This window comes from Lissotriton helveticus, chromosome 9 (assembly GCF_964261635.1).
Source record: "Lissotriton helveticus chromosome 9, aLisHel1.1, whole genome shotgun sequence".
Lineage (NCBI taxonomy): Eukaryota > Metazoa > Chordata > Amphibia > Caudata > Salamandridae > Lissotriton > Lissotriton helveticus.
Window position 1 is genome coordinate 25,723,114 of NC_136070.1, and position 26,354 is coordinate 25,749,467.

General features: G+C 55.6%; 1 protein-coding gene across 1 annotated transcript in view; it reads right to left on the bottom strand.

Annotated features, from left to right (window-relative positions):
* AKAP6 (A-kinase anchoring protein 6) overlaps positions 1 to 26,354 on the bottom strand; it is an 848,588-nt gene that overhangs the window by 46,800 nt on the left and 775,434 nt on the right. The window contains exon 10 of the mRNA XM_078659390.1: positions 49 to 273. Within this exon, the coding sequence (XP_078515516.1) occupies positions 49 to 273 (225 nt within the window). The remainder of the gene's footprint in view (positions 1 to 48; positions 274 to 26,354) is intronic.

The following is a 26,354-nucleotide window of genomic DNA, read 5'->3' on the forward strand; positions in this document are numbered from 1 at the left end:
GAACAATTGCATAATTCCAATGACCCCCATGATGGGACGTACCCCTACCTTGAAGTGCTGCACCTGCTTCTCCGTGTCCACCGCGCCCTCCTTCTCGCGCCGCAGGCAGGAGTTGAAGATGAAGAGCTCGGTGTCCCGCAGCCACCCCTTCAGCTCCTTGATACGGACTTCCAGCTGCTTGACCAGGCTGCCGCTCTCAGGGGACAGCAGGTCCCGGGGGCCCTGGTCACCGGGGCCCGTCACTGCGCCGAGGATCTTCACCCCGAGGGCCGTCTGTCACAAGCAGAAAAAGAGAGGGGGGTGAGAGACAGGGACAGACAGACAAGGACAGAGAGAGGGGGAGAGGGGGTGAGAGACAGGGAGAGTAAGACAGGGACAGAGAGAGAGAGAGAGAGAGAGACAGAGAGAGAGAGAGAGAGAGGGGGAGAGACAGGGAGAGACAGACAGGGACAGAGAGAGAGAGAGAGAGAGAGAGAGAGAGAGAGAGAGAGGGGGAGTGTTGGAAAGGCGACCCCAGGGGAGGCAGAAGATGTCTGACTGACCACCCCTAGGTCCACCCCTCCTTCAAGAAGTAGCCGAGCGTTACTGAGGGGCCTCCTGGGTGAGGGCCCTCTCCTAGGATCGTACAGCAGAGTAACCACAACACTACAAATGGACACCACACCAGAGGTCGAGTTCGTAAGCTTTATCAGGAAATAAAGGCTGCTGATTCTCAGCGATATGTACACGTAGATCGAAGGGTCTTTAAAGTCTCGTAAAAGGGGGTCAGGGTAGCGGGACAGTCTCGGTTGGAGTGTAGGACGGGATACCCTGCGCACAGCTCTCAATCCTCGAGCCAGGGGTTCCGAGAGGTCGAGCCGCGGCAGCGCCAGCAGGCTCTCAAGATGGTTCGGCAAAGGTGGGCCGCGGCAGCGCCAGCAGGCTCTCACGATGGTTCGGCAAAGGTGGGCCGCGGCAGCGCCAGCAGGCTCCCAAGATGATTTGGCAAAGGTGGGCTGCGGCAGCGCCAGCAGGCTCTCAAGATGGTTCGGCAAAGGTGGGCCGCGGCAGCGCCAGCAGGCTCCCCAAGATGGTTCGGCAAAGGTGGGCCGCGGCAGCGCCAGCAGGCTCTCAAGATGGTTCGGCAAAGGTGGGCCGCGGCAGCGCCAGCAGGCTCTCAGGATCTCTTCAGGTTACAGTCAATGAGTTCTTCTGGTGTCGGCCGTGACAGCGTCAGTAGCGCTTTCCAGTCCAGGATACAACTGCCGTCCTACTCCGGGGCTGGCCCAGATATAGGACTGGAGTCCTTTGATGTCCGGACCCTCGCGCCTGGGGGCCGGAGGGGCCGGGAAGATGGTGTCCAGACACCCAGCAGGGGGGTGGAGCCAGCACCCAGGGATGCCGGGGGTGATCGATACCAGGCGTCCGGGGACGGTTGGAGGCCCATCGAAACTCTCCTTCCTCCGGGATCTGTCGAGTGGCCACTCGACCACCTGGGTAGATCTTGGCGCCTCGATGTCGGGGCTTCGCTGGGGCCTGGGCCGGGGCCGAGGCCACGTGTTCGTGACGTGGTGGTCCCAAGATGGAGTCGGGCGAGGCCTCGTGCTCAGGACGTGATGGGCCCATGATGGAGTCAGGCCGGTGCGGTGGCCCGTGGTGGTAACCGGACCGGTAGTGTTGGTGCGTGCAGGATCGGGCGGAAGGGGCCGCCCGGGGCTCTGTGGAGGGCCGATGTAGTCCGGGGCCCGCCACGCGGGAGGGGTAGGACCACGCCACGAGGCCGGGTCCAACACGCGTCCCCCCCAGCTGAAGGCAGGGGAGAGTCACCCATCTTCTTGGGGATTCTCCTCGCCGAGGCGGAAGAATCGGGACAGGCCGTCAGCATTGGCGTTGGTCGTTGCCAGGGCGATGCTCCACAGGGAAGTCCATCCCTTGGAGGGAGATTGACCATCGCAACAGTTTCGGGTTTTCTCCCCGCATCTGCATCAACCACCGTAGAGGCCGGTGGTCGGTCTGGACCCGGAAGTGGGTGCCGAAGAGGTAGGGCCGGAGCTTCTTTAGGGCCCACACGACGGCGAAGGCTTCCCTCTCGATAGTGCTCCATCGCTGTTCTCTGGCCAGCAGCCGCCGGCTGATGAAGGCAACGGGGAGGTCGGCCCCTTCAGGGTTCACTTGGGAGAGGACCGCCCCAATGCCGTGCTCCGAGGCGTCGGTTTGGACCACAAACTCCCGGCTGTAGTCGGGGGCTTGGAGCACAGGGGCGGTGCATATAGCGGTCTTTAGGGTTTCGAAGGCTACCTGACACTCGGGGGTCCAGTGCACCCTTTGTGGTAGTCTCTTGGAGGTCAGTTCTGTGAGGGGCCCCACAATGCTCCCATAGCTTTTGATGAAGCGCCGATAGTATCCAGTGAGCCCCAGGAAGGCTCGGACGGCGGTCTGTGTGACCGGGGGCTCCCAGGCCTGGATAGCGTCACTCTTTGGCTGGAGGGGAGCCACCTGGCCGCTCCCTACTTGGTGCCCCAGATACGTCACGGACCCTTGTCCTATCTGGCACTTGCTGGCTTTTATGGTCAGTCCGGCCCGACGGAGGGCCGTCAGGACCTCCCGGAGGTGGGTCACGTGCGCATCCCAGTGGAGGCTGTATACCGCAATGTCGTCTAGGTAGGCGGCGCTGAACTCTTCTAGCCTGGCCAGCACTCTATTCACGAGTCTCTGGAAGGTGGCCGGGGCGTTTTTCATGCCGAAGGGCATCACCTTGAAATGGTAGTGGCCATCATGGGTCGAGAAGGCTGATCGCTCTTGCGCTCCAGGTGTGAGGCCGATCTGCCTATACCCGGCCGTGAGATCGAAGATGCTGAGATACTTCGCAGCCCCCAGGCGATCGATCAGTTCATCCGCCCGGGGGATGGGATGGGCGTCGGTCCTGGTGACGGCATTCAGCCCCCGGTAGTCAACACAGAACCGGAGCTCCGGGGGGGGTGCCGGTTGCGGCGGCTTTAGGGACCAGGACAACTGGGCTGGCCCACGGACTGTCGGAGGGTTCGACTACCCCCAGCGCTAGCATCTTGGCCACCTCGGAATGGATGCAGGCCCGCACTCGGTCGGGCACTCGGAAAGCTCGGTGTCTTACAGGCGGGGCTGTCTCCGGTGTCTACATCGTGGACACACCACCGGGTGACTCCAGGGGTGAGGGAAAACAGATCTGCAAACTGCCTCAGCAGCTGCCGGCAGTCATGGTGCTGTTCGGGGGTCAGGGTGGAGGAGAGCATGACCCCTTCGATGGAACCGTCCTTCTCAGTGGTGCTCATGAGATCTGGCAAAGGTTCGGAGTCGTCTTCAGCTCCGTCATCGGTCGCTAACAGCAGACTTAGTTCAGTGCGGGCAAAGTGCGGCTTGAGCCGGTTAGCGTGTAGAACCCGGAGGGGGTTCCTGGGGGACTCCATGTCCACCAAGTAAGTGACGGGGCTCTTGCGCTCCACCACATTGTAAGGCCCCGTCCATTGGTCCTGGAGGGCGCAAGGTTCAACCGGGGACAGGACCCAGACCTGCTGGCCCGGCTCGAATTCGATGGACGAGGCGTTCCGGTCATACCAGCGTTTCATCTCCCCCTGACTAGCCTCCAGGTTGGCTTCGGCCAGCTCCCGGAACTTCCGAGTTTGGTTGCGGAGGGTCAGGAGGTACTGGTAGACATCTGGTGGAGCACCTCGGACAGCCGTCTCCCAGCCTTCTTTGACCAGGCTGAGGGGGCCTCGGACCGGGTGCCCATACAATAGTTCGAAGGGGCTGAACCCCAGGGACTTCTGGGGTACTTCGCGATACGCAAACAGGAGGCAGGGCAGCAGAACATCCCATTTGCGTCGTAGCGGCTCCTCTAGGCCCTTGATCATTCCCTTCAGTGTTCGGTTAAACCGCTCCACAAGTCCATTCCCTTGGGGGTGATACGGGGTGGTGAACTTATATGTGACCCCGCACTGTTGCCACAGGGATCGCATATACTTGGATATAAAGTTTGTGCCCCGATCACTCACGACTTCTCGGGGGAAGCCGACTCTGGAGAAGATCCCCATCAGGGCTCGGCCTACTACTGGGGCCGTGATTGTGCGGAGGGGGATGGCTTCAGGATAGCGGGTGGCGTGGTCCACCAGAACGAGGATGAAGCGGTGCCCTTGAGAGGTGCGGGGGTCCAGGGGCCCCACGATGTCTATCCCCACTCGCTCGAAGGGTGTGGTGACCAAGGGAAAAGGCTGGAGCGGGGCTTTGACTTTCCCCCGCTCTTCCCGCTGGCTTGACAGGTCGGGCAGGTTCTGCAGTGATTATGCACATCGTTGCGCATTTTCGGCCAGTAGAAATGAGTCACCAGGCGGCTGTAAATTTTGTCCTGCCCCAGGTGCCCGGCGAGGGGCACATCATGGGCCAAGTTCAAAAGGAAGTCTCTGAATCGGAGGGGAACGACCAGCACCCGGCTGGCCCCTAGTTCGGCAATCTTCTGCTCGCTGTAGAGAAGGACGTTGTCCCAATAGACCCAGTGGGACCCCGCCGGGTCTCCAGCGGCTTGAGTGGCGGCTTGTCGTCGAATTCCCTCGAGGGAGGGACAGGTGCTCTGTTCTTGTCGGAATTGTTCGCGGGTGGGGCCACCTTCTTGGCGCCACTGAGCTAGTTCTGGAAGGTGGCCGAGCTCGGTGATTTCTTCATGGCTGGGCCCCTGGGGGCCGGGTTCAGGGTCGGCGTCCACGGGGACGGCGGGCGGTGGAGGTGCGGGCCACTCCGGCTCCTCGATCGGATCTTCCTCCGTTGCGGTGGATGCCCGGGCGGACATGGAGCGGGTGGTCGCACAGACCCACTCGGGAAGGCCTAGCATTCCCAGATGCTCTCTCCGCTCTACGCCGGCCCAGAGGGAACTTTCCAGGTCGTTCCCCAGGAGGCAGTCCACGGGGGAATCGTCTCGGACAGTCACTTTCAGCATGCCCGACACCCCTCCCCACTCGAAGGGGATGCGGGCCATCTGGCACAAACTCTCAGAGTTGTCCGCCGACCGTACTGGGCACAAGACGTTGGGAAGAATTTGTTCGGAGGTCACCAAGTGGCAGCGGACCGCTGTCACGCTGGCTCCAGTGTCCCGGAGGGCTTCTGCCCGGCGTCCGTTGATGGTGACCCATTGGCGGTATTTCTGGGTGTTACCTGGGATCGGGTCTCGGGGGGATCATGTCTCGATCACCCAGGCATGCTAAGATCATTGCGGCGGGCTCCCACTCGGCCTGCTCGGGGTCGTCGCCTTCTTCTTCGCCTCCCTCTGCACTCAGGGCGGCGGCCGCGATCTGGAGGCTCGGGGGACCGGTGGTGCCGGGTCGCTGGTTCATCGGGCAGAGAGGGTCGTTCGCATAATGGCCCTGTCGCTGGCACCTGTGGCACGTAACATTCGGGCGGGGCCCGGGTCTTGCTGGGGGGCCCCTCCCTCCAACCCAGGGATGGCGATGGGGAGGTAGGGGATGACCCCGTGGGGGTGTCCCGGCCCCTGCTCTGGCCTCCTCCGCCGCCTCGTGGTCGGTGGTTCCCCGGGGATCCCCGGCCGTAGTCTCCCATCGGACTCCGGGGGTGCTCGCCCATCTGTCCGCCTCGACAGCGAGTTTTCGTGGCTCTGTCAATTTGCTGTCGAGGAGCTGCTGCCGGAGTTCGATGAAGCAGTTATTGGAAAGATGTTCCCATAGGACAAGGTCGACCAACTGCTGGTAGGTGGTGACCTGGCAGCCTCTGATCCACCCTTCGAAGGCTCTGCTGTAAAAGTTCACGTACTCCACCCAAGTGGTACCGGGGATTTTTTTACAGTCTCGGAATCGCTGCCGGTACATTTCGGGGGTGAGTCCGTAGCGAGTGAGGAGGGCGGTCTTCATGTGTTCGTACGAGGTCATCTCGGCGTCGGGGAGCTCTAGCAGGGTGTCTCTCCCCTCGTTGATGAACTTTCCCCATAAGCCGGCGCCCCAGTCTTTGAGGGGTACTCAATGGGCGGCCATGGCGACCTCGTAGGCTTTGAACCACTGTTGGATGTCGTCGTTCTTATAGTATTCTTTGACGACCTCCTTGGGTATGTGCACCTTCGTGTCCACCGGCGGGGGTGAGGTCTTGCCCCCGGCGGTGCCGGTTTCGGTTGTCTTGGCCTTGATTTCCAGTTCTTTGAGGCCGCGCTCATGCTCGAGCACGAGTTTCTTTTCTTCGAGATCTCGTTGTCTTCGCCTTTCCTCTAGGTCTCCTTCCAGCCGTAGTTGCTCGAGGGCTAATTTCCTTTCTGCCAGCTGTATCTCTCCTTCTTGTCGGAGTCTGGCGAGCTCCAACTCGTGGAGCCGGTTCCTCTCTCGTTCTCGGGCGTCTCCGTGGGGGAGGCCCGTGTCTAGGTTTGCGGGTCTTTCCCCCGCTGGGTTCGCGTCGGTCTCCGGGCGTCCGTTCGGGCCCGGGTTGTCTTCATTCTGGGGTGGCGCGTTATCGGCGTCCGCCCAGGCTTGCAGGGCTGATTTAAAGTCCTCTTTGGTGTTGAGGCCCGTGGTAGCGATGCCTAGGTCCTTGCAGAATTGTTTTAAATCCTTGTGGCTGTAATCTTCCATCTTTTCTTTCTGGAATTCCGCAGTCGGTCTGGTTTCCTGAGTAGTCATGGTCGCGGTGTGTTTTTCTCAGTAGTGAGTGAATTACTCTCTGTATGATCTGCGTCGGCTCGGATCCCGTCGCCTGCCACCAATGTTGGAAAGGCGACCCCGGGGGAGGCAGAAGATGTCTGACTGACCACCCCTAGGTCCACCCCTCCTTCAAGAAGTAGCCGAGCGTTACTGAGGGGCCTCCTGGGTGAGGGCCCTCTCCTAGGATCGTACAGCAGAGTAACTACAACACTACAAATGGACACCACACCAGAGGTCGAGTTCGTAAGCTTTATCAGGAAATAAAGGCTGCTGATTCTCAGCGATATGTACACGTAGATCGAAGGGTCTTTAAAGTCTCGTAAAAGGGGGTCAGGGTAGCGGGACAGTCTCGGTTGGAGTGTAGGACGGGATACCCTGCGCACAGCTCTGAATCCTCGAGCCGGGGGTTCCGAGAGGTCGAGCCGCGGCAGCGCCAGCAGGCTCTCAAGATGGTTCGGCAAAGGTGGGCCGCGGCAGCGCCAGCAGGCTCCCAAGATGGTTCGGCAAAGGTGGGCCGCGGCAGCGCCAGCAGGCTCTCAAGATGGTTCGGCAAAGGTGGGCCGCGGCAGCGCCAGCAGGCTCTCACGATGGTTCGGCAAAGGTGGGCCGCGGCAGCGCCAGCAGGCTCTCAAGATGGTTCGGCAAAGGTGGGCCGCGGCGGCGCCAGCAGGCTCTTACGATGGTTCGGCAAAGGTGGGCCGCGGCAGCGCCAGCAGGCTCCCAAGATGATTCGGCAAAGGTGGGCTGCGGCAGCGCCAGCAGGCTCTCAAGATGGTTCGGCAAAGGTGGGCCGCGGCAGCGCCAGGAGGCTCCCCAAGATGGTTCGGCAAAGGTGGGCCGCGCAGCGCCAGCAGGCTCTCAAGATGGTTCGGCAAAGGTGGGCCGCGGCAGCGCCAGCAGGCTCTCAGGATCTCTTCAGGTTACAGTCAATGAGTTCTTCTGGTGTCGGCCGTGACAGCGTCAGTAGGGCTTTCCAGTCCAGGATACAACTGCCGTCCTACTCCGGGGCTGGCCCAGATATAGGACTGGAGTCCTTTGATGTCCGGACCCTCGCGCCTGGGGGCCGGAGGGGCCGGGAAGATGGTGTCCAGACACCCAGCAGGGGGGTGGAGCCAGCACCCAGGGATGCCGGGGGTGATCGATACCAGGCGTCCGGGGACGGTTGGAGGCCCATCGAAACTCCCCTTCCTCCAGGATCTGTTGAGTGGCCACTCGACCACCTGGGTAGATCTTGGTGCCTCGATGTCGGGGCTTCGCTGGGGCCTATGCCGGGGCCGAGGCCACGTGTTCGTGACGTGGTGGTCCCAAGATGGAGTCGGGCGAGGCCTCGTGCTCAGGACGTGATGGGCCCATGATGGAGTCAGGCCGGTGCGGTGGCCCGTGGTGGTAACCGGACCGGTAGTGTTGGTGCGTGCAGGATCGGGCGGAAGGGGCCGCCCGGGGCTCTGTGGAGGGCCGATGTCGTCCGGGGCCCGCCACGCGGGAGGGGTAGGACCACGCCATGAGGCCGGGTCCAACACGGAGAGACAGACAGGGACAGAGAGAGAGAGAGAGGGAGATATGGAGGGAGGGGAGAGAGAGGGGGAGAGAGACAGACAGGGACAGAGAGAGAGAGAGAGAGAGGGAGATATGGAGGGAGAGAGAGGGGGGAGAGAGACAGGGACAGAGAGAGAGAGAGAGGGAGAGAGAGGGGGGAGAGTGAGGGAGAGAGGTCACAACCCTACTGGACCTACAACTGAACACCAAGGGGCATATTTACAAGCCCCTTGCTCTGCTGATGAGTCCCTTTTTGCGACACTCTGATGTTGCAAAGCTTGAAATCATATCTAAGAGGTCACGCAAAGCCACTTTTCGTAGCATTGCATGGCCATGGCCTCATAGATATGGAGTACGGCAAGGAAGCACAAGTCGCCCGCTTGCTTTACTCTGCATTCGAGAGGCGTTCCCGGGGCATTGTGGTGGGTGTGCCGCGCAACACCCATGGATTTTTGTGCTTCCACAAATTCACAAAAACATGTAAACCTGGGGATATGTCAAAACCTTACGCCTCCCGAGGTGAGGCATAAAGAGGAGAAATATCTGTATTTCCCCTCGTTTATTCCTCTTTCCATGTGTGCTGCCATGAAATGAGGAAAATGCCTCAGGATTTTTTTGTGCAGGGAAGTACCCCTGTCTGCACACAACAAATCATGCCGACAACACTGGTGCCCTGGCACCTCGGTGCAAGGGTGCATGTGTTGGTGCCAGGCTGCCGAAACTGTGCCAGCCTGGGGGAAATGACAGAAATGAACCATATTGGATAAATACTGTGCATTCCTGACCTTTCACTTTGACGTAGGGCAGCTCAGCGAGGTGACTTGCTGCCCGGTCAAAAATCAAATCCCGGAGGGGCGTGGCCAAGATGGCGTCGGAGTAAGACGTACTTCTGAGTCGCTCCGGCGCCCGATTTGCTCAGCATTGAGTAGCTTTGCCAGCGGGACCTCGTGCCGCTCTGAAACATCCGCGGAGGTCGGCGGCGTTGAGCGGAGGGGTCCGGTGCTCTCGACGCATCCCGGAGCGATCATAAGGCGCCGTCGGGTGCCCTTCCAGATCCGGCCTACTGAGCACCGGCTTGGCGTGGAAGCGAGGCCGCCGGGGAGTGCAGGGGCTCGGCGTCGGCTGGGCGTGGCTTCGCGGAGCGGCGGCCCCACACATCGGGCTAAACGAACGGAGCCTGCCCGGGTCAAGCCAGAGTGACCCCCATCGAGCGGAGGACGACGGAGCTTGCAGTGCGGCCCGAGGCGCCCGGGAGCCCACCCTGTACCTCGAGTGCCGGTACGCGGCTGCCCCGGTGGGGACGTGCAGGGGGAGGGCGGACTGCCGGTGCCCACCCGAGTCACCCGCAGTCAAGGGACTCGCATCGGAACCCGCCCGAGCAGCGGCCCTAAGTTTCGCTTGACCAGCGGAGCCCACCCGCGGCCTGCTGATGGCGCCCGTGGCGTGAGGAGTTCTGCTGGGCACTGTGGCTGCGAGCGGAGCCTACCCGCCAACCGAGGACTTTGCCCCGCCTGAAACAGCGCCGGGCCCTGGAGTAGTGGTGGCGCGCAGGGCCGGGCTGCCGTTCTACCAGCCGCCGCTGCACTGTGCTGACAGGGGAAGAGGAGTGAGCGGGGGCCCGGCGCAGCAGCGAGCTCCTCGGAGGAGCTGGCGGACACCGCCCCACCCCCTGCGCGGCCCGTGGGCGCCGCGGCTGAGATCCTCGGTGCAGTGCGGCGAGGAGTGACGGCTGCCCGGGACGGACTGTGCAGGTGAGCTTTGGCCGGCTGGGAGGACCCTGAACTTTGTTGATCGGGCGGCGTTGGGCGTGCTTGGGGTGGCTGCCCCTGCCTGGCGCCTCGACGTGGTCCCTGCGGCCTAGGGAGTTTCCCCTATCTTTGACCATACGGAGCCGCGGGGGGGGGCCCCCGGGCACTGCGCTGCCTGCGTCTTGGGACTGTCGGTGTGTGCGGAGTGTTTGGGATTGGCCATTACCGTGGAACTCTGCACGGCCTACCTCTTGGACGGCCTTGTTTCCGAGGCTTCGCCGCGATGTCGAACTTGCCACGCAAAGGGAGGACAGTGAAGGAGGGGGCCTCGAAGGGATCGCAACCGCCGAACTCCCCTGGAGCGAGTGGCTCGACCAGTCAACCAGACGGGGAGGCGCCAGCCACCAAGGCTTTCATGGCGGAACTCTTTGCCTCGATCAAGGAGGACATCTCTGAGCTCCGTGCTCAGCTGGCATCGGACCTACGTGAGGTCCGGAGAGATGTGGACGGCGTTGGGGAGCGGGTGGCCGTGCTAGAAGATCACGACTTGACTATGGCAAATGACGTTCACCAGTTACAGCAGGATGTTCTTCGCCTTGCGGATCAGAACCTGAACTTGCAAGCATATGCCGAGGACCTGGAGAACCGCTCCAGAAGAAACAACATCCGTGTCAGAGCGGTCCCCTGGGATGGCGAAGCTGGTGACCTAACGGGGTATGTGCATGCCCTCTTCCTCCAGGTGCTGGACGAGGAAGATGTTCAGGAGATTAAGTTGGATCGAGTGCACAGAGTTGGCCTACCCAGGCGGGGTGGCCCCCCCCCAGACATTCTTGTGTGTGTCCATGATTTTCAGATTAAAGAACGCATCCTCCGGAACGCCAGGACCCTCGGCTCCTTGAGCTTCCGAGACCATCAGCCTCAGCTTTTCCAAGATTTGGCAGCGTCCACGCTGCAGAAGCGGAGGGACTTCCGGCCTGTGACTGCTTATTTGAGGGAACAGGGCGTCTCCTACTCCTGGGGTCACCCTTTCAGGATTATATTCCGATGGCAGAACAGGTTGGTGCAGCTCCGCTCTCTGAAAGCCGCGAGGGACCTGTTGGGATTGGAGGAAGTTCCATCATCGCAGGCGACGCAGTCCTCCTCTTCGCGGCGCCGACGTCGCTCTTCATCCTGGCACCGAGTTGGAGCTTCCCCGGAACGGCTGAGACCGGATCATTCTGTCAGCCTACAGGAGAGGGGATCAGCGGTGGCGTCGGTGGCCTCGGCCACTCTTGCGGATACTCAGCGATCCTCTGGAGCGGCATGATCCTTGCCTTCTTTGATAATCGGGCGCCGGGGCGCCTCTGTCCCTGCGACCCTGGGGTGCTATGGTACTTTTGGAGAAGACACCCCGGGCCTTGGCCCTGGGGACCCCTGATCTGGAGTCCCCACCCCGATACCAGTCTGATGTGGACCCTGTGCCCTGTGGCCCATTGGAACTGACGAACCTACGTTTCAGGTTACGAGCCTTGTGCTCTGTTCTTTTTATATTGGGGTTGTTTTGGGGGGGCGGGTCGATTGGTGTTCTGCAAGTAGTTGTAATGGCAGAGCGCTTTGGTTTGGGGGTGGTGTTGGGGGGGGTGGTGGTGGCGACCTTGTGTGTTAGCTGTATGATGATGGTGTCTTCAACGATGTTTGCTCCTACGACTCATGGTTTGATCTGTGTGATGGCTCCCTTAGCTCTCACACTTCCTGGAGGAGTGGCCGTCCTGGGAGGTTCGGGGAGTGGGTGGGCGGCCCCCTTAATATGGTTATGGCTGGGGTCTTACCCCTGGTTCCCCTTGCTTGAATGTCCTCGATGGTCTTGGGCTCCACAGTGTGTCGGAGGGCTGCCTGGGCTGAGTGGCTTTCTTGACGTGTGCATGGCGTGGTGTTTTAATTTCCCATTATGCCTATTAGCATAGGCACTTGGAATGTAAAAGGCCTTAACTCCCCGCAAAAGCGGCAGAAGCTTTGGAAGTACATTGTGGATCATCATTTAGATGTGGTTGCTCTCCAAGAAACCCACTTGGCTAGGAGGGACGAATTGAGACTCCGTCATAAGCAGTTCCCTCTTATCTATAGGGCATCCGCGACCACGAAGCATAGAGGGGTGGCCCTTCTCTTCCGGGCTTCCCTACACTTTCAACCCATGGGTGTAAATGCTGATAAAGAAGGCCGCTGGCTTATGGTGAAGGGGATGTTGCATGGCCGCCTCTGTACTTTTGCAGTGCTGTATGCTCCGAATACGGGTCAGAATGGCTTTTTGCAGGATTTGCTGGATAAGATAGGGGACTTTGTGGAGGGGCATTTGTTTCTGCTGGGTGACTTCAACATGGTGTGGGACAGGGACTTGGATAGTTCTGGGGCGCGTAGAGCGGACACTGGCGTCTTCACGGAGGAAACTAAGCGTCAGGTGGGTGATCTGGGGCTCATAGACAGTTGGCGCTTTGTTCACACACAGGCTAGGGACTACACTTTTTTTTCTAACGTTCATCGCTCGTACTCTCGCATTGACTATGTCTTGGTTAGCCAGGCTCTTCGGGGGGATATACAACTGTCTGCTATCTTCCCGCTCTCGTTATCCGATCATAGCCTGCTAGTTCTGGGGCTACATTGGACCGCTGGGGGGGACGGTTGGCGTAAGTGGTACTTTCCAGCTGCTCTAGTGAGAGATGAGATGTCCTGTAAGGCCTTGCGCAAGGCGATTGGCGAATTCTTTCTCCTCAATCCTCCTTCAGACACCTCGGTATATAACACGTGGGACGCGTGCAAGGCCTCCTTAAGGGGCACGTGCCTTGCTCTTAACGCAAACCTGAACAAATTGAGGCGTGAGGAGAGGGAGGCCTTTGAATCGGAACTTGCCGCCTTGGAACAGGCCCACAAGGCGAATCCTTCCAGGGTGACTCTGCGCCCCCTGACGGCAGTGCGAGGGAAGCTGAGGGCCCATTATAACAACAGAGCGGAATTTACTCTTTTGCGTCTTCGACGTACCTCCTACTCCCAAGGCAACAAAATTGGGCGCCATCTTGCCCGGCAACTTCGTGACAAACGCGAACGGGATTATATAGGTGGTATACGTGACCACGCGGGCGCTGTTCAACACAGAGACGCGGACAAAGCAGCCATCTTTGGGTGCTTCTATGCAGCGCTTTACTCGGGTGATGCTCTCGATCCGGAGGCTCAATCCAAGTTTCTGGAGGGTTTGCCTCTTCCGAAAGTCTCTACGGAATGGAATGACTTGCTGTCCTCCCCCATCACACGAGAGGAGGTCCTGGATGCCATCAAGGCCCTGAAGCTGCATAAGGCCCCTGGGCCTGACGGCTACACGGCCCTCTTCTACAAGACGTTCGCAGCTGACATTTGCGATTCTTTAGTCTCTCTCTTCAATGCAATGGCGACTGACGGTAGGACCACGGACTCTATGGCCGAGGCGTTGATTACTGTTATCCCCAAGCCAGGGAAGGACCCCACTTCTTGTACATCTTATCGCCCAATAGCACTCCTCAATCTAGACGCTAAATTGTACTCCTCCATATTGGCGGGCAGACTGCAAAACCTGATGCCTGCCCTGATCCATCCTGATCAATCTGGGTTCATTAAGGGTAGGCAGACTCACGATAATCTGCGTCGCGTCGTCCACCTCATTGAAAAAGCGGAACGGTTCCACGTGCCTGCGGTACTGATAGGACTTGACGCGGAGAAAGCCTTCGATCGCGTCGATTGGGGGTTTCTACACAAGACTCTGGTGGCCTTTGGGTTTTCGCCCCACTTCGTGCGAATGATCGAGGCCAACTACAGTAGCCCTACTTCCCGAGTGTTGGTCAACGGCCACAGGTCCGGAAGCTTCTGCCACTCCAGAGGGACGCGCCAGGGATGTCCCCTCTTGCCCCTCCTCTTCGCTCTTAGCATAGAGCCATTGGCGTTGGCGGTGCGGGAGAATGAGCGGATTCTAGGGCTTCCTTTTACGGGTGAGCAACATAAGATCTCGCTCTTTGCCGACGACGTCTTGTTGTCCGTTTGTGACCCGGCGTCGTCACTCCCCTATGTTCACTCGGTACTCTCCGCATATGAGGAGGTTGCAGGATTTAAGGTTAATTTTGATAAGTCCTACATCTTAAACCTGACCCTGTCACCGGAGGAGGTACAGCGGATCCGGTCGCTTACTCCGCTTACGTGGGCGTCGTCATCCTTGCTCTATCTGGGAGTGCGACTGACTCCCACCGTAGGTGCCCTGTTCCAAGCTAATTTCCCGTTGATCCTGACATCAATCCGGACTGAACTGGAGCGATGGAAACCCAAATTTATCTCATGGCTGGGCAGGATCCATGCACTCAAAATGGTTCTCCTCCCCAAGCTCTTATATCTGTTTCAGGCTTTACCCATCCCGATAGGACTGGACTTCTTTCGCCGATTGAAGACCTTGATGCTGAAATTTGTCTGGCAAGGTGGCCGAGCGCGACTTCCGTTTGTGGTTCTTCGACGCCCGCGATTGGAGGGTGGAGTGGGCTTTCCAGATATGCATCTGTATTACAAAGCTGCCCAATTGAGAATTTTGGTGGAGTGGTCCCAACAGCTTTCGGAGAAGCATTGGCTCCACATGGACCGGAGTGTCGCGGGCCGCTCCATCTGGGATCTAGCCTGGAAGCCTAAGATGGACCGACCCAGAAATGTATACATTAGCACCCCCATGAGCACGGTTTTGAAGGTTTGGGATACGGTGAGCGGCGATGACCGTTGGACCACATTTCCATCCCCATTCACCCCAATTCATTTTAACCCGGCCTTCCCCCCGGCCCTGACGGAGGGTCCATTTGAGGCTTGGAGGGAGGGTGGCTGCAGGGCCCTCACCCACCTGTTCCATGGCGCCGAACCCCTCACTTTCCACAACTGTATGAGGGACTATGGAGTTCTACCGACGGAGCGATATAGACATCTTCAGCTCCTACACTGGGCGACGTCGCCTGCAGTTGTGGACGCCGCTACCAGACCTCTGACGAAATTCGAGTCTTTTCTTCTTCGCACTTCCACCATGAGAGGCGCGATCTCTTTTCTGTATGGATTACTCTTAGATACTACTATGTCTCCGCGGCCGCGATATCAAGAACACTGGGAGTCCACTCTGGGGAGGGACATCTCCGTTAATGATTGGCAGGGATTATGGCGGGATGTGACGGCACATAACCACTCAACTGACCTCAGGGAGGCCCACATGAAACTCATCTTTGATTGGTACTTATATCCATCTAAATTACACCGCATATTTCCAACTACTTCAGATAGATGCTGGCGGGGTTGTGGGATGCTGGGGGACTTTAGCCATATCTGGTGGGACTGTCCCTCCATTCGGCCGTTCTGGGCCGAGATTCTCTCCCATCTAAAGGATATTTTGGGCTACCCAATCCCTGACTCCATGGCCTTTGTCTTATTAGGTCTAAGGGATCCATTGCTTGCGCACCAAACTAGGGCGGATAAGCGTGTCATGTGGTTGTGTTTGGGTGCGGCTAAGATGACTTTGGCAGCTGCTTGGAAGTCCCCATCTACCCCTGCTGTTTCCTTGTGGCATGCCCGGTTATGGCGTTTGTTGAGCATGGAACGTCTTTCTGACATATTCCGGGGGAACTTTAAGAATTTTATGTGCAATTGGGGCCCACTTGTGAGGTTTCTGTCCCGAGGCCTGCCTTCGGCGGTGTGCCCATCAGCGCTGAGGTCCCTACATCTTTTCCAAATCTGAGCACCTTAGGGATGTCTTCCATACATTGCGGGAGTCACTGTGTTGGTTTGTGAGCTTGAATGTCGCCACCACTGGGGGGGGGTGGGTGTGGGGGGTGGACGAGGGAGGGGGGGTAGTTGGGGAAGTTAATTCTGGGTTCCTTCTCCTGTTGCGACTTGCCTGGCTCTTGGGTTGGACATTAGACCACGGCTGAAGTTGGGGCTGCCTTTCTCAACCACGAACAATGCATTCACGGTTGGAGCACCAGGACTGATCTGAACGCTGTGCTGGGCGGCCTTCTGGCCCGAACCCTGTTGCTTTGCCTGGCTGCTGTCATCTTGTGGTGGACTTTGGAGTTCTACGGCCCCTTCCTTTGCGAATGCTTTCCTCCCCAATTTTTTGCTCCCCCTGTGTGGGGATTTGTGGCGACCTGTCGCCTGTTCTTCCTTTCCTCTTTTCTTGCTCCTCTTGCTCTGTTCCCCTTCCCCCTTTCCGATTCACTTGCATATTACAAAATAAAAATAAAAAAAATAAAAAAATCAAATCCCCATACATGGAGCCCCAAGTGCGGACAAGCATCCGGCACTGTGCAATCAGTGTGAACAGCATTTTGCACAGTGCACTACGCAGTTCGCGTAAGTAAGCGAAGTGCACGTCGCATAGCTACGTAAAGCGCTACTACGTGAACTACGCCCAGGGTTAGTTAGCGCCTAGACTCGCCCTGGCCATAGCAGCAGGTGCTGTAAGTGTTTGTTTTTTATACACTCACATAGTATTTGCTGGCACATACATTCATCCCAGTGGAAGGAGTAAATGCTGTGACGTCATGCACAGTTGGACCCCTCCCCCTAGGAATCCCCATCCCGAATGGCGCCTTCCTTTCATCCATCAGGGCCTGAGTCCATATTTAAAATGGAGATTCCGTTCCGGGAGGAGGCGGCCCCCACCCCGGGGCCCGAGGCCGCCTCGGCCACCTCTCCCGTGCAGTTTTAGAATAAATCCTATTAAGGGCCGCTCATCCGTGACAGTCTGTGTACATCAATCTGGCGGGAGCGGCCCGGGGCACGCGCGCTTTACTTACATATTTCTTTGTGTGTCTTGTGCAAAGTGTAATGATGAAAGGCGGGCACCAGACGAGGCCCGACGAGGGAGAGACAAGTGGCGGAGCCGGAGCGTGACGTCGATACCGCCACCTGGGAGGGAGGGCCTGGGGAGAGGGGGGGGGGTGTTCACATACCACTCCACACTTCTCGTTTCCCCCTAGACGATCCTCAAATGTTTCTTCCCTTTTCTGATTTGCCTTTTCTCCATACCCGTGTATCCCTCCCACCCTCCCTTTGTGCTGTGACTGCATCCCCCCTCCGAACCCACTTAATGGAACTCTGTTTTTCAGTATATAGAGATAACTCTAATCACTAGTATATGCAGTAGACCTTTGCACTCTCTACCTTACCTATGTGACTCTTAGAGTATATCCAGTCATATCCCTTCCCTATGTATATAGAGATAACTCTAATCACTAGTATATGCAGTAGACCTTTGAACTCTCTACCATTCCTATGTGACTCTTAGAGTATATCCATTCGTATCTCTTCCTTGTGTGACTTTACATCTTGTACATTTGCAAGTCTTTCTGTTTGTATCTTTTATGTAACGCATGTAATCCTTAGTCCTTATGTTTTGCAACTGGTTCTTATGTAAAGCGCTCTGACACCTTTGGGTAAAGTTTGCGCTATATAAAATCGCATTAAATAAAAATAAAAAATTCTTTTAAAAACAGAGGGGAGATGCGTTCATATACGTTCCACAGAGGGGAGGGGTGCTCGCATACCCTCCACAGAGCGGTGGGGGTGCTTACTCACCCCTCCATAGAGGGGAGGGGTGTTCACATACCGCTCCATAGAGGGGTGGGGTGTTCACATACCTCTCAACAGAGGGCACAGGTGTTCACATACCCCTCACAGAGGGGAGAGGAGTTCACATACCCCTACACCGAGGGGAGGGGTGCTCGCATACCCTCCGCAGAGGGGTGGGGGTGCTTACTTACCACTTGTTGGATCCGGCCTCATGGCGTGGTTCTACCCCTCCCGCATGGCGGGCCCAGAACGACATCGGCCCTCCGCCGGGCCTCGGGCGGCCCCTTTGCCCGGCCCTGCACGCCCCAACACTGCCGGTCCGGTTACCACCCCGGACCACCACTACCGGCCTGACTCCATCTTGGGCCCGTCACGTCACGAACCACGTCCTGGGCACGAGGCCTCGCCCGAGTCCATCTTGGACCCACCACGTCACGACCACGTGGCCTCGTCCCCGACCAAGGCCCCAGCGAAGCCCCGACATCGAGGCACCAAGATCCACCCAGGTGGTCGAGTGGCCACTCAACAGATCCCAGAGGAGGGAAGTTTCGATGGGCCTCCAGCCGTCCCCGGGCGCCTGGTATCGATCGCCCTCCGGCCTCCCTGGGCGCTGGCTCCACCCCCCTGCTGGGTGTCTGGACACCATCATCCCGGCCCCTCTGACCCCCAGGCGCGAGGGTCCGGACATCAAAGGACTCCAGTCCTATATCTGGGCCAGCCCCGGAGTAGGACAGCAGTTGTATCCTGGACTGGAAAGCCCTACTGACGCTGTCGCGGCTGACACCAGAAGAACCCGTTATCCTGTAACCTGAAGCTACCTTTGGAGCCTGCTAGCGCTGCCGCGGTCCACCCTCTCTGAACCATCTTGGGAGCCTGCTGGCACTGCCGCGGCCCACCTTTGCTGAATCATCTTGGGAGCCTGCTGGCGCTGCCGCGGCCCACTTTCGCTGAACCATCTTGAAAGCCTGCTGGCGCTGCCGCGGCCCCCGTCCGCTGAACCATCTTGAGAGCCTGCTGGCGCTGCCGCGGTTCGACCTCTCGGAACCCCCCAGCTCGAGGATTGAGAGCTGTGCGCAGGGTATCCCTTCCGGCACCTGCATTGAGACTGTCCCGCTACCCTGTCCCTTATTTACGAGACTTTACCGATCCATCGATCTACCTGTACATATTTCTGAGAACAAGCAACCTTTATTCTTGATAAAGCCTACGAACTTAACTTCTTGTGTGGTGTCCGTTTGTGGTGTTGTAATTACTCTGCTGTATGGTCCTAGGAGACGACCCTCACCCAGGAGGCCTCTCGGTAACGCTCGGCTACTTCTCAACGGAGAGGTGGACCTAGGGGTGGTCAGTCAGACATCTTCTGCCTCCCCCGGGATCACCTTTCTAACACCACTCCATAGAGGGGAGGGGTGTTCACATACCCCTCCATAGAGGGCAGATGTGTTCACATACCCCTCCACAGAGGTATTTTAACCCCCTCCATAGAGGGCAGATGTGTTCAGATACCCCTCCACAGAGGGCAGATGTGTTTACATACCTCGCCACAGAGGTATTCACAAACCCCTCCGCAGAGGGCAGATGTGTTCAGATTTCCCTCCACAGAGGGCAGATGTGTTCACATACCCCTTCACAGAGGGCAGATGTGTTCACATACCCTTCCACAGAGGTATTTTAAACCCCTCCATAGAGGGAAGATGTGTTCACATACCCCGTCATAGAGGGGAGGGGTGTTCACATACCCCTCCGTAGAGGTGTTCAGATACCCCTCCACGGAGGGAAGGGGTGTTCACATACCCTTCCAGAGAGAGAGGCGGTGAGCTGGGTATTCACGTATATTTTCGAACCTACACTGCATCCATCCACTCTTACACCAAATACAGGGTTTCTGTTTCTGGCCCGACTCCATGTCCCACAGCCTGGGGCTCCTCTGCACCCCTCTTGACCCTGAAAAAGCCATCTAGGACAGTATAAACCACACATCATCTGTGTACGAGTGCATTGTGCCGGCCGAGTACACTCACAACAGCTTCGCAACATAAGACTCATCCGCCCCACCCCCAACCACCGCACCCAATGGCTTCAGACCCCAGCAGACAGTAGCCAACTGGACCAGCCTCACCCCTGACGACGCCCTCAGGATCATGAAGAACATCCACCACGGAGCCCCCACGGATCCCCGCCCTGACCAGATCTTAAAGGGAGCCGACACCTCAATCACACCCGTACTCTGCTGCACCATCAACTGCTCCATTGAGTCCGCAACTTTCCCGGAAGACTGGAAGCACATCGAGATCAACCCCTTGCTAAAGAAACCTCCTGGTGACCCAATAAACCTCATGAACTACAGACCCATCTCTCTGCTGCCCTTCTCAGCCAAAGTCGTCGAGAAAGCCATCAATGCCCAACTCCCCCAGTTTGTCGAAACAGACAACATCCTGGACCTCTCCCAATCGGGCTTCAGTTGCAACAACAGCACTGAGGCCACTCTCCTCACCATTACAGACGACATCGGCACCCTCCTGCACCGAGGCCAGAATCCAGCCCTCCTCGCCATGGACCTCTCGGCCGCCTTTGACACCGTCTCCCACCACACCATCTGAGCAAGACGCCACAACACCAGAATCCGCAACAAAGCCCTCAAATGGATCCACTCCTTTCTCATCAGCCGAACGCAGGGAGTCAAACTTCCACAGTTCAAATCAGAACCCACAGAGTTTGGCTGAGGAGTGCCTCTGGGATCCCCCTGAGCACCACCCTCTTCAATATCTTCATGGCCCCACTCGCAGACATCGTCAAAAGCCATGGACTCAACATCATCTTCTACGATGTCCAGCTGATCCTCTCCCTCACAGACCAACCCACAGCCACCAAGAGCAACATCCACGATGGGATGAAGGGAGTGGCCCCTTGGATGAAGGACAGCTGCCTTAAGCTAAACTCAGAGAAGACCAAAGTCCTCATCCGGGGCTGCTCCACCTCTGCATGGGATGACTCTTGGTGGCCCACAGCGCTAGGAATCCCCCCAAAGCCACGGACCACGCACAAACCTCGGCATCATCCTGGACTCCTCGCACTCAATGAACCACCAAATCGATGCCATCTCATCCTCTCGCTTCCACACACTCTTCCTCATTCGTAAGACCTTCAAGTGGATCCCCACAGTCCAGTAAAGCAGTCACCCAGGTGCTTGTCAGCTGCAAACTCGACTGCGGCAATGCACTCTACGTCGGCACCACTCCGAAACTAAAAAAAACTACAGGCTGTCCAGAACACCTCTGCCAGGCTCATGCTGAGCATCCCACACGCAACCAAATCACCGGCCACCTGAGAGACCTTCATTGGCGACCTGTCAACAAGAGTCACCGTCAAGCTTCTCAAGCACACCTTGAAATACCAGACCTGCATACCGCAACCATCGCCTTCTCCTTCTACTCTCACATCAGACATCTCCGCTCCACCCAGCTGGCCCTGGCCGCCATCCCACAGATCCGTAAAACCACATCTGGAGCAAGATCCTTCTCCTACCTCGCTACAAAGACCGGTAACTCCCTGCCGCTGCACCTCAGGCAATCACCATCACTGCCGCAATTCAGGAAGGACCTCCAGACCCGGCTCTGCGACCGAACCCCAGCCCCACCCAGCACCTCGAGATCCTCACGGGCGAGTAGTGGCTCTTTACAAGATTCAGATTGATTGAATTGTATTCTCTCTCAATCACTCACAAATATACAGAAAACCTTCACAGCCTGTTTTGTTTTACTTACTTTTCTTCCTTTGGTGGCTCCATGAGAGCAGCAAAGCAGTAATTGCAATGCTGGACATAAACAACCAGCAAGCTAGGATTCCTAACAAGGAGCTGGATTTATTTATTTTTGTATTTTACAGAGTTTTATTTAGTGCAAACTTGACCAAATCGGGTATCAGCAGGCTTTACATAGCACCAGTTGCATTACATGAGGACGCATTTCATTTTTGTTAGGCGCGGGGAGATTAAGTGATTTGCCCAGAATCACAGGATGTTCAGCGTCATTGCCGAGACTCGAACCCAGTTCTCCAGATTCGAGGTCGACTGCCCTAGCCGTTAGGCCAACTCCTCTCCCCTAATGGAGCATCAGGGACAGGTTTAGAAGGAAGACCCACCTAAAAACCCTCACCCATGTTCTTGATAGGACTGGACGCACAGTCCTGTCAGAATGCGGGACAGCGCTGGCGGTCCCGCCCCTGCTGCTCTGTGTGGCTTCTCATTGGTCTCAGGGATGCGCTGACGTGTGCCCTGAGAGTCACATTTTAGCAGATTTACTGTGCTGCCTGAGGCATGTGCAGAGTGTCAGCTAAATAAAAAGGATTGGGCCAGCATCAGGGGGTCGCAGTTGAACTAGACACCTCACATGCGCAATCCAGGGGAAACATCCTTTACAACGCAACTTTTACCATGCAGTGCCTTTACGACGCAACTTTTACAACGCAAACCATTACAACGCATTGCGCTGGGGGGCGCTCTAGGATAGGGAATAGGTTTAATTTACTATCCAACACCTTCCCTACTATCCACTGGATTGGAGTTGGAATAGTAAATTAAACTATTCACTCTCCAGCGCCCCAAAGCACTATGCATTGTAAAGGCGTGCGTTGTAAAAACAGCGTTGCAAAGGCATGCGATGTAAAAGCATGCGTTGTAATGTCATACATCCACAACCCAGACATCCACCTATGGAGTGCTGTGTTTGTAAACAACACTCTGTAGCTTGATCATCCTCCACCCCAAGCCCCCCCCCCCTCTTTCTCCTCCTCTCATCAGCAGCAGCCTGGTGGAGAGGCTGAGAGGGCTGACCTGCACAATGTCCATTTAAACACAGAAGTTGTGTCTGCATGAACACTGCTAAATTATTACAAGAGTATTAGTTTAATTTAGCAGTGGCTCCTTGGGTTCATGGTGGTAGGGCTGTGCCCTAGAGCCCCTGAAAAGGAGCCGCCCCTGTCTAAGTTTGGGGAACAAAAAGGCAGAATTCCTTTATTTCAGCAGCAGTTCATTGCTACTTCTGCATCTCACTGGATGGGGAATGGTCTGGGGAATGGTCTGTTATCCTCCCTGTCACACCTGCATCTTATCCCCCTTTTCTGTTACATCTCCAATTCTGATATAAACATTCTTTGTTCTTACAGTCTTGAAAAAGTCCTCTGTGGCGAAACACATTTTTATTTATTTATTTATTTGTATGCGTTTTTATATGGCGTGGACTTTACCCGAAGGTGTCAGAGCGCTTCACAACAGGAACAGTTGCGTTACATGAGGAGAAGATTACAAGTGGGCATGTTACAAAAGCAAACATTACGTTACATGAGGCAAAAGTGACAATTGTAGATGTACTAAAAGCTAACAAAATACAAGAAGAGGTAGCAAACGATACGTTACAAGAGGAAAAAGTGACAAGTGTGCAAAATACATAAGCGTACAAGATATAAGCAGAAGTATAATACTGCAATAAGTGGCAGACACTCGAAACACAAGAACACACTGGGAAGGCACTTCTATAGGCATGGAGTACATAATTACCTAGAGTGAAAGAACTTCCTTGAGGGAATAGAGAGGGTGTGAATTAGATTTGGAAGTGTCTTTGAAGGAGGAGAACTTTGAGGTCAGTTTTGAAGGACTGTGCCATCGATCTTTCCTTATTGAAGGTGGGAGTTTCAAGCAATAACTTTTCCGCATTGCGTGAAGGTCTAGAGCCTCCAAATAGTTTCAGTTTTTTCGCCAGGTAGCGAGGAGAAGAGTGCAAGGCTTTGTGGGTGATGCAGGCAGTCTTGTAGATAGGTCTTGCCTCAATGGGAAGCCAGCGGAGGGTGGATAAAATGGGTGTGATGTAGTCGCTTCCTTTGGCCCCATATATGAAACGAGCTGCTGAAAGGAAAACAGATTTAAGGGGGGACAGGTGGGATTTGGGGAGGCCAGTAAGAAGAGAATTGCAGTAGTCCAGTCTGGAGAGGACCAGCGATTGCACCAGTGTTTAAGGTCATGCTCCGGGAAGAAGCAACAAATCCCCGAATGAAGGCGCAGTTGGTATCGAGCAGACTTTGCAATAGAATTGATGTGGGAGATTAGATTGAGTTTTTTGTCGAGAATGACACCAAGGGATTTTGCGCTGTCGACAATGATGGGTTTATTGTTCAGTAGCTTCATCTGATCCATCCATGATTGAACCGGAGGAGGAGAAAGAGAGGAGGAGAGGAGGAGGAATTCAGTTTTGGAGGGATTCAGAATCAGTTGATGCGTTGACATCCAGTTTTGAATGGAGTCGAGAGTAGAGCTTAGGATGGAGAGATCGTGAGTGGAGGCAACCTTAAAGTAGATTTGAGTGTCGTCTGCGTAGAGATGATAGAGGATCCCGGATTTACTTAGGAGATTTCCCAATGGTTCCAAATAGACCTTGAACAAAGTGGGTGCAAGTATAGAGCCTTGAGGAACACCCTGACCTACCGCCGAAGGAGATGAAAGACTGTCCGCTATTTTGATCATTTGGGATCTATCAGAGAGGAAGGAAGCAAAGCATTTAAGCACAGTGCCCTCCATGCCCTTTCTCTGTTGAAGAGTGTTGAGGAGGGTGTTGTGATTGACAGTGTCAAAGGCTGCAGAAAGGTCAAGGAGAATTAGAAGACAAGACTCCCCTGAATTGAGTATCCGCAGCGCGTCATCAATCACTTGCAGCAGGGCTGTTTCAGTGCTGCAGTTTTGGATGAAGCCGGACTGACAATTGTCAAGAAGATCATTGTCCTTGAAATGACGAGCGAGTTGTTTCGCAACACATCTTTCTGTGATCTTCGCAAGGAAGGTTAGTGATGGGCCGGAAGTTGTTGAGGTCGTTCGCATCAGCGGTGGGTTTTTTAAGAAGAGGGGTGACCTGCCCAGTTTTGAAGGAAACAGGAAGGGAGCTTCGACAGAGGGAGAGGTTGACCAGAGTGGTCCAATAGAAAAGAGTTTAGGTGTAGAAGAAAATGGCAATGTCACTAGGAATGGGGTCAAGAGAATGGTTGGAGGGCTTTGTTTCGAGGATGCATTTGAGGAGGGCATCTTCAGAGATGGGGTCAACGTTCTGCCAAATGGCTAAGGATTTGCGCTCCTCTGGAGGGGTAGGATGAGTGATCTGATCCACAAGTGATTTCACTTTTTCGTCAAAGAATATAGCGAATTCCACTGCTTTCTTTGTAGAATCCTTCAACTTGGACGCTGGGGGAGAACAGTTAGGATTCTTGATGAGGTCGAATAGTTTTTTGGGTCTATTTTTGGCTGAGTCAAGGAGGTTTCTGAAGTGCGGTGCTTTTTCAAGGAAGCTGTGCTTGTGGTACTTGGATCTTGATGAACGAAGCGTGGCCAGGTTATCGATGGAGGGTGCTTGTCTCCATTGTTTCTCCAGTAGTCTTAGGTACTTTCTTTCTTCATAGAGGGATTTGTTGAACCAAGGTGCTGAGGCAGTGGGCCTTTTCCTTTTGCTTTGAAGAGGAGCGACGCTATTGATTTTGATTGCAAGGACTGTGAGGTATTGGGAGGTAAGATCGTAAACATCCAGGTTCGGGTCAAGCCTTGGAAGTGATAGCAAAGTCGAATCACAGAGTGTACCGAGGTCAAAAAACGTAGTGTTACGGAACCAGGAAGTAGTCCTCTTAGGTTGGCCGAGACTTATAGAGTGTGATAGGTGAAGAGAGAAACACGTCAGCTGTTCCTGATGAAAAATGGACAACGATTCCGAAAACCACAACGACACGTGGCACCGTATATTAGATATGTTCATGTCTGAGAAACAGCCTTTTATTTGTTTAGAGTACCATACAGGAGTAGAAATGGTTGATCTATTAATACAACTTGAATACTTCTTAAATCCCGTCTGCTTTTCCACTATTATCCCCTCACAAGATAGCACAGTGGCCAGAAAGATATGCTTACTTATTTTACATGACGAGCACAAATATATGGGGAAGGAGAGAGCTGATGATGCCATCTTTAACAAGAACTGGCAAAGACAATAGTTCTGGGTTGAATGCGTAATTGCGTGCAGCGTAAGTACATTAAAGTCAGTCGGTGAAATGAAAAGGCAAACTGTACTGAAGGCTTCCTTGCCTTTAGTACAGTCTGGTTTTTATTTGTATTTATAATAAAGGTCGGCCAGCAAGAAAGCCTTTATTATATTTCTTCATTAGATTCTATAACAAAGGAAGAAAGGAAGGACTATAATGAAAGCTTCCTTGCCTTCTGACCTTCTTAGGCATAGAAACAAAAAGAGGACTGAAGTGAAGGAAAGGAAGCCTTCAGTATATCCGCTTTTGTCGACAGGAAGGTGGAAGGGGTGAGGGGTGTGATAGGGGAGGCTCTCGGATCAAGAAGCACACAGAGGTTGGAGGGAATAGACTGAGAGACCGTCAGGAGAGAATCTGCAGGACAGATTGATAAAGCGAGACGTGAAGTGGTCTCATGCAGTTCAATGCAATCGCTTGAGTGGAGGTGAAGGTATACATCCAACCAATAGCATTAGCTGAGACACAAAGACATCCCTGAGCTGAGCCAAGATATGATTGGCAAAGTGCACAGCCAATGGCTGAAAGAGGCTGGTTGAAGTAAGCCAATGGCTGAAAGAGGCTGGTTGAAGTAAGCCAATGGCTGAAAGAGGCGGGGAACATCCTTTACAACGCGGATGTTACACTGCAGTTCCCTTACGACGCAACTTTTACAACGCAAGTTGTAACAACGAATTGCGCTGGGGGGCGCTCCAGGATAGTAAATAGTTTAATTTACTATCCAACTCCTTCCCTACTATCCATGGGGACTGGAGTTGGAATAGTAAATTCAACAATT